General features: G+C 33.6%; 1 protein-coding gene across 2 annotated transcripts; it reads left to right on the forward strand.

The window, feature by feature from the left end:
- The first annotated feature begins 361 nt into the window (after positions 1–361).
- On the forward strand, positions 362–6,120 carry LOC114382494 (ras-related protein RHN1-like). Of its 2 annotated transcripts, XM_028341962.1 has the most exons (7): positions 362–599; positions 699–776; positions 1,293–1,460; positions 3,382–3,430; positions 4,110–4,183; positions 4,827–4,920; positions 5,729–6,069. In XM_028341962.1, the coding sequence occupies exons 1-7, from the start codon at positions 561–563 to the stop codon at positions 5,827–5,829; spliced, it is 603 nt and encodes a 200-aa protein (XP_028197763.1). In that variant the 5' UTR covers positions 362–560; the 3' UTR covers positions 5,830–6,069. The 2 variants fall into 2 exon arrangements, with proteins under 2 accessions (XP_028197763.1, XP_028197762.1); XM_028341961.1 differs by having other exon boundaries at positions 561–776; positions 5,729–6,120.
- Positions 6,121–6,482: the final 362 nt, after the last annotated feature.

Genomic DNA, 6,482 nt, shown 5'->3' on the forward strand with positions numbered 1-6,482 from the left:
TCAATATAATATCAACTCCATAAAATGAGACACTGGTTCAGTCAAAGAAACCATTAATAATCCTTGAGATAAGAAGAGTTGCATTATGGGCCTCACTAGCATAGAGGAAAGCAAAGGAAACTGGGAAAGAGGGATCAAATTTTGAGTGCTCCTTTTTGAGGGAACGTGTTTCATTCTCTTATTTTTCTTTTCTTCCGTGGACTTGCCCAACTTGTAAGCAAAAGCAATTTCTAATTTGCATGTCAAAGTCAAGCCACCAACAATAATCACAATAAAGAAATAAAAATAAAAAAGGAAGCAAAAGAAAGGACAAAAACGACACCAAAAACAAATAAAACGAACGCTTTTGGACGCAGACGGTAGCAAGGAAACCCAACTTAAGCGAAAAGCAATAGAATTCAAAGAGAGAGTTTCTTGTTCTGTATTTTTTGATTTGATCATTTCAATCTTCAATTTTTTTTTATATATCCACCAATCCGCAAAGTGCAAATTTCTAATCTTTCACGTATTGGGTTCTTCTCTTTTCCCTCTTCGTCTCCGATCGATCCAATTCTCTTCCCATGGCTACGATCGGACACAACAATCTCAATGCCAAATTGGTGGGTCCATCATCTCTTTTTTCGATTTCCTTTTGTTTTTTTTTTCTCTCTCAATCTTTTTCGATTCCGATGATGTTCTCGCCCTGTTCTTTTCATCAGGTTCTTCTCGGGGACATGGGTGCTGGGAAATCCAGCCTCGTTTTGCGCTTTGTCAAGGGTCAATTTCTCGAATTTCAGGTTATTTTTCTATCCTTTTATTTGATTTCGTTCTTCTGATTGGGAAATTCTTCGAATTTTATTGGGTTTGTTGTGTATGATGAAAATATTGCCTGAATTTCACGTTTTTTCATCACAGACGTGTGTTTAGTTTAGCTAATTTATGCTGATTCGGCTGTGAAATTGGCCGATCAGTAATGGGGTTATGTTGTTTCAAATGTCTTTTTTGTTAAAAACTATCATAGAATGTGAAGAATTCGGGTTGGTCACAAAAGGGTACAACCTGATTTGATCATGGAGGTTATGATGGCAGTGATTAGTGAGTGTTGATTGTTATAACTTTGGAGCTTTGAATGATGCCTAAATAGTTGTGGTGTGGCGGGGGAAATGGTATTTTTCTTCTGTTTGTAGTTGTGTGTTGATGGTTTTGGGTTTTGACTTTTAAGAGCTGTTGTTTTGGGCCTGATGATGAGTCTTTAACTTATGGAAACGTGGCAATTGTGTTGCTGAATTTATGTTGTCTTTTTGTGGTGACAGGAATCAACAATAGGGGCAGCGTTCTTTTCACAGACGCTGGCAGTAAATGATGCGACAGTGAAGTTTGAGATTTGGGACACAGCAGGACAAGAGAGGTACCATAGCTTGGCTCCCATGTATTACAGAGGCGCTGCTGCTGCTATCATTGTCTATGACATCACTAGCTCGGTATGGTATCTTTGTGTTTGGATATTTCTGAATATCTATTTAAATGGACAATATTTGGTGTACAATTGACCATAGTAGCCAATAGTTCGCTATGGCAAAGTGGAGCTGCCCTGAACTGCCATAAGATTCAAATGGCGGAGCATTTTTCAATAGCAGCCATTGTAGCTGCAATAGCGGCTTTTCACGTGCTATAGCAATTCTACAATTATATCAGCTTCAGAAACCAATTTTTACCCCTGAAACATTGTTGTTTGAGTTTTTTTGGGGGGTAAAATATTCCACAAAAAAGTGACCTGTGTTGACCTCTGCTCCTTCACACTTTACAGGAGTTTTTTTTTTTGTGTGTTTTATTCTTCTTTCTCTATGCTTAGTTCACATTCCACTAGTTTTCATCTAATTTGTTATTTTCTTTTGTTATGTTCTTTTTCTATTAATTTCACCATCATTTTCATTTTCTGACTTTATTATATGTTCTTAGTGCTCCTAGATTGATGGTGATCGTGTATGTAAATTGTGACATATTGTTTATCATGTTTTCTTTTGGGGTTTTGTTTTGTTTTTTTTTTAAGTATTTATGTGTGTAGTATAAACTATTTAGTTTGTATTACAAGAGTATAATTATAATATTTAAAATAGAAGTCTTCCCACCTGCTATCTTGCTATAGCGTTTGCTACTACAAGCCATTATCCGAGATTGATAATTATGCCATTGACAAGCTGTTTTGACATGTTAACTTGATTCTTCTATTTCTATCTTGTTTTGTAATTTATCTAAATGTGTAAAATGGTGATTAGTTATCATGGGATATGGAAAAAATTGCAGCTTGTTTGTACTGGCTGCTTGGTCTCAAAATCATGATGGGAATGGTAAACCTTATGTTGTTGAGTTATGTGCATAAGCAAGTGCTTATTTTGCTGCATTTCGTAGGTCTAGTAAATGTATTTCTGGACTGACATTAAACTGTCTTCAATGATTTGCCTAATTTCATCATATCTTTGTGTTGCTTGAAAAATAATTAATGCATTGAAAACATTCTGACCAAGTGGAATATACAAATGCGTGAATTATTATACCTTAAAATGGAATAAAGGGTAACAGCAATCAGTCTGCAAATTTGACAAGTTAACAGCCTAAAAATTCCAATTCATGACCAAAATCAAACATAATTATTATAATTGTGAGTAGTGTACTACTTTAAAGACATTATATGCTCTCCTTACCAGAGGATAACTGATTGGTCCTTTTTAACAGAAAACATTGCGCAAGACTTCTTGATGCGCAGGGTCTACTTATTCTAAACCATGCTATCACTTCTTGAAACTAATGAATGTGAGGAATAAGTTCATTTAAAATAATTTGTTAAATAACCAAAATTTCCAAAAACTTAATCTCTCAAGTCAAAAGCTCATGAAATGTTTTTATATCCATTACACCCCTCACGAAAGTGTCTTTTGGTCCATCTTTTTAATATTAGATGAATGAGGGTAGCAAAGATCAAACTCCTGATCACTTAGTCAAGGAACTCTGATTTCATGTCAATAAAAACTCTTGTAGATGCTTTAGTTGTAAGATGAAGGACCATGAATGATTTTCACACATAACAAAAGTTATCAAAGGCCTTGTGTAATTTGGCAAAGTATATATTTGTAGGTTGTAGTTTTGTATGGTGAACATTGAAATTGAACCATTCTTTGTGTAAAAATATTGAAAGACGAGTATAATGGATCAATATTGTATCGTTAATTTCTCTAAAGAAAACATCATACTTTTTGTAAAAGAGGAGTAGATCAAACTCATTCCCAGGGTTCTTTCATTTGATCGGTACATGCTTTTGTCTTTTGGTGGGCTGAAATCGATGCTTTTAATGTAATTGTCTATTTAATACTCTTTAATATGATTAGTTCTATCTTTCCTTCACAGGACTCCTTTACCCAAGCTAAGAAGTGGGTCCAAGAGCTTCAAAAACAAGGTATTAGCTTATTGGTTTTGAAGTTTTCTTATGGTTCTTTTTTCTGAGTCATAAAATTATAGATTGCAAAAGGATATCAGACTATTTATTTACTGTTTGCACACTTCTGGATGTGACCTATTTGTAAATTAATTTTGCCACAATCTTTAATATTTGTTTTTTTGTAATTTTTAAGATCTCACCTGTTAAAATGACTTATGTTAATCATTTAAGGAAATTATAAAGTCGTATTTTGTAATGGAATCGCAGATATATGGATGAATTATACATGATATAGTGTGAGAATGTGTGCATGAGAAGATTGTGAACAGTTAGGGAGATTCAAGTTCCCATTTGCAGTGAGCCAGAAACACACATTGAACTTTTAGTTTGTTTAACAAGTTACCTATGCATATGATTTTTAATGGTTTAAATAAATATATATCTATATTTTTCCGTAAATATTACTAGGACACATCTATCAATGATGTACATTCTAGATCAACAGATAGATAATATAGGCAATGCTTTTGTTGAAAAATAATGTTTGGTTTGAGGGGTTTCTCTGAATTATTAAATTAAACATTGGCTACTTTTGGTTTCCCTCAAGTAATACTTTGTTTGTGGTAGTTGAAGTTGCATAACTAGATTCTTGAATTATGCTCTCAGCATTTTTTTTTTCTTCTCTTTATTGTTACAGGGAATCCTAATATGGTCATGGCTCTTGCTGGTAACAAAGCTGATTTGGAAGACAAGAGGAAAGTGACAGCTGAAGTAAGTATTATTGTTTTCCAACATTCCTTTTTACTCCATGTTAATTATCAAGAATTAGAATCTCTAACAATATCGTCTATTGAATGCATAAATTATAGAAAAAATAATGATGGAAGGTGTCATGGATTCTGGTCCAAATAGAAAATGTATATGTACCCATGAATTTGGCAAAGAAATTTATCACTATGCAGATCAATTGTCAGATTTTGCTAACTGATTAACAGTTCTAGTGTTTTTGAATCTTCAAAGTGTTCCAGAGGAAAGTGAACCTTTCTAAAGCAAGAAGGTAGGGATAAAATTCTGGGTTTTAAACATGCTGTAATTTGCCAAGAGTATTTTTAATGCTAACGCCTCTTTGCAAAGTTCAAATTGTATAAACTGTTTGTGCTTTTACTGGTTTATCTATAGTGATTTTAGCTGATAAAAAAAATCTTTAGTGATTTACCTTTGCAATTTCAATTTTGGTACAAAAAATACTATAATGTGTAATTTACCTTTGCAACATGTTTGGATTCTTCGGTTTTGATTGGTAGCTTGCATATGTTTGTGTAGTTTCATTTTTTTTATACAGCCAACATTCCATAATGACATGTCTTGCTCCTACCAGTTTATTAGTTTTAATTTTAATTCATTGATATTGCAGGAAGCACGTGTATATGCTGAAGAAAATGGTTTGTTTTTCATGGAGACCTCTGCCAAAACTGCATCCAACGTGAATGATATATTCTATGAAATAGGTTTGGGGCCCTTCCTATTTTTTTTGCCTTAGGCTTCTTAATGAGTATTTTATTTTCTTCATCTTTAAATTGAATCGCTTAGAATAAAGTTAAGAGGGACATCAGTCCAAAGAGGAGGAAAGCCTTTAAACTTTAAAGGGAATCGAGAAACTCTCTCTACCCCCACTTTACTGGCCAAGTTGCTATTATATTCACTGCTGATTGAAGTTCAAAATTCATAAAATCTGTAATTGGTGACTTGGTTATCTTGGACCCACTGATAGCATATCCAGCTCATCAAACATGTGCTGGATCTATTTATTACATGTACCCTCTGTAGGCTACATAATGCTACAACATTTTTGTCCCCTATCCTTTCTCTTCACTTTGTCATAAGTAAACTATTGCAATCCACTCCATTGTCCACTTCAATTTGTGGCACATGACATGTTTGTTACCAAGTTAGATCCTGCTTGGATAAACTTCTCTATAAGTACTTATGGGAAAAGAAAATAAGAAAATGAAATGAAATGAAATAAGCTTCTTTCATAAACTAAAATTAGCTTATGCGCAAGTTAAAACCAGCTTTTGGGGAAGCTAATATGAGAGGTTTTACAAATTAACTTATACATAAGCTAATTTTAGCTTATGAGAAAAACTTATTTCTTGTTTTCTTCTCTTATAAGTATTCATGGAGAAGGTCTAATTGCACTGTTTTTATGATTGTAGTAATACCCTGCATTGCTTTTAGATTGTTTCTTGTGCTGCTATATATAAACTGCTGAACCGTATTTACGTTTGTACGACTCACATTTGCTTTTGTGAACAGCCAAGAGGTTACCAAGGGCTCAGCCAGCTCAGAACCCAGCAGGAATGGTTCTTGTTGACAGACCCGCCGAAGGAACTAGGGCTGCATCATGTTGTTCATAAGTATTTGAGCTGTATTTGCACCCCCCAATCCTTTTTAATTAATCATGTTTTCTTTGGGTTGTATGTACTACACACTTTGATGTCACTGTTATGTGGAGCTCCAACAAGTGGTATGGGCTGCAATTTACAAAACACAACAACTTGATGGTGCAAAATATATCCTTTGGATGTGTACTTTGTCCCGTGATTTGTTTCATTGTTTGGGTATATGAGGTGAAAAGGCATTAATGTTAAGCTTCATTCGTATGCTTCTAGACAAGATTAGTGATTCTTTTCATTCTCCCTTTTGAGTATGTCACGCCTCTTGTTTCCCATGGAGACCTTAGTTCATAACCTAAATTAATAATGTTTGTGTGCATTAATAACAAACCGGATTTCATATTTAAACTGCCAATGTTACGAGTAAAATTTACATGGGTTGTTGAATCAATATTCTATATCTATAAATATCTATATTCACCATCTCATTAATAATTAGCAAAAAAAATAAAAAAAATCATCTTGAATGGATCACGAAACCGACGAACGTGATAAGAGAAAATGTTTTGTATAGCAACAAAAGAAATAACTCAATTAAAATATAGTAATTTATATTATTATCAAATTATGGATTTGTAGGCAATTGAAAATTATAAATTTTGAAATAAATAATT

Source organism: Glycine soja, chromosome 13, assembly GCF_004193775.1.
Source record: "Glycine soja cultivar W05 chromosome 13, ASM419377v2, whole genome shotgun sequence".
Classification (NCBI taxonomy): Eukaryota; Viridiplantae; Streptophyta; class Magnoliopsida; order Fabales; family Fabaceae; genus Glycine; species Glycine soja.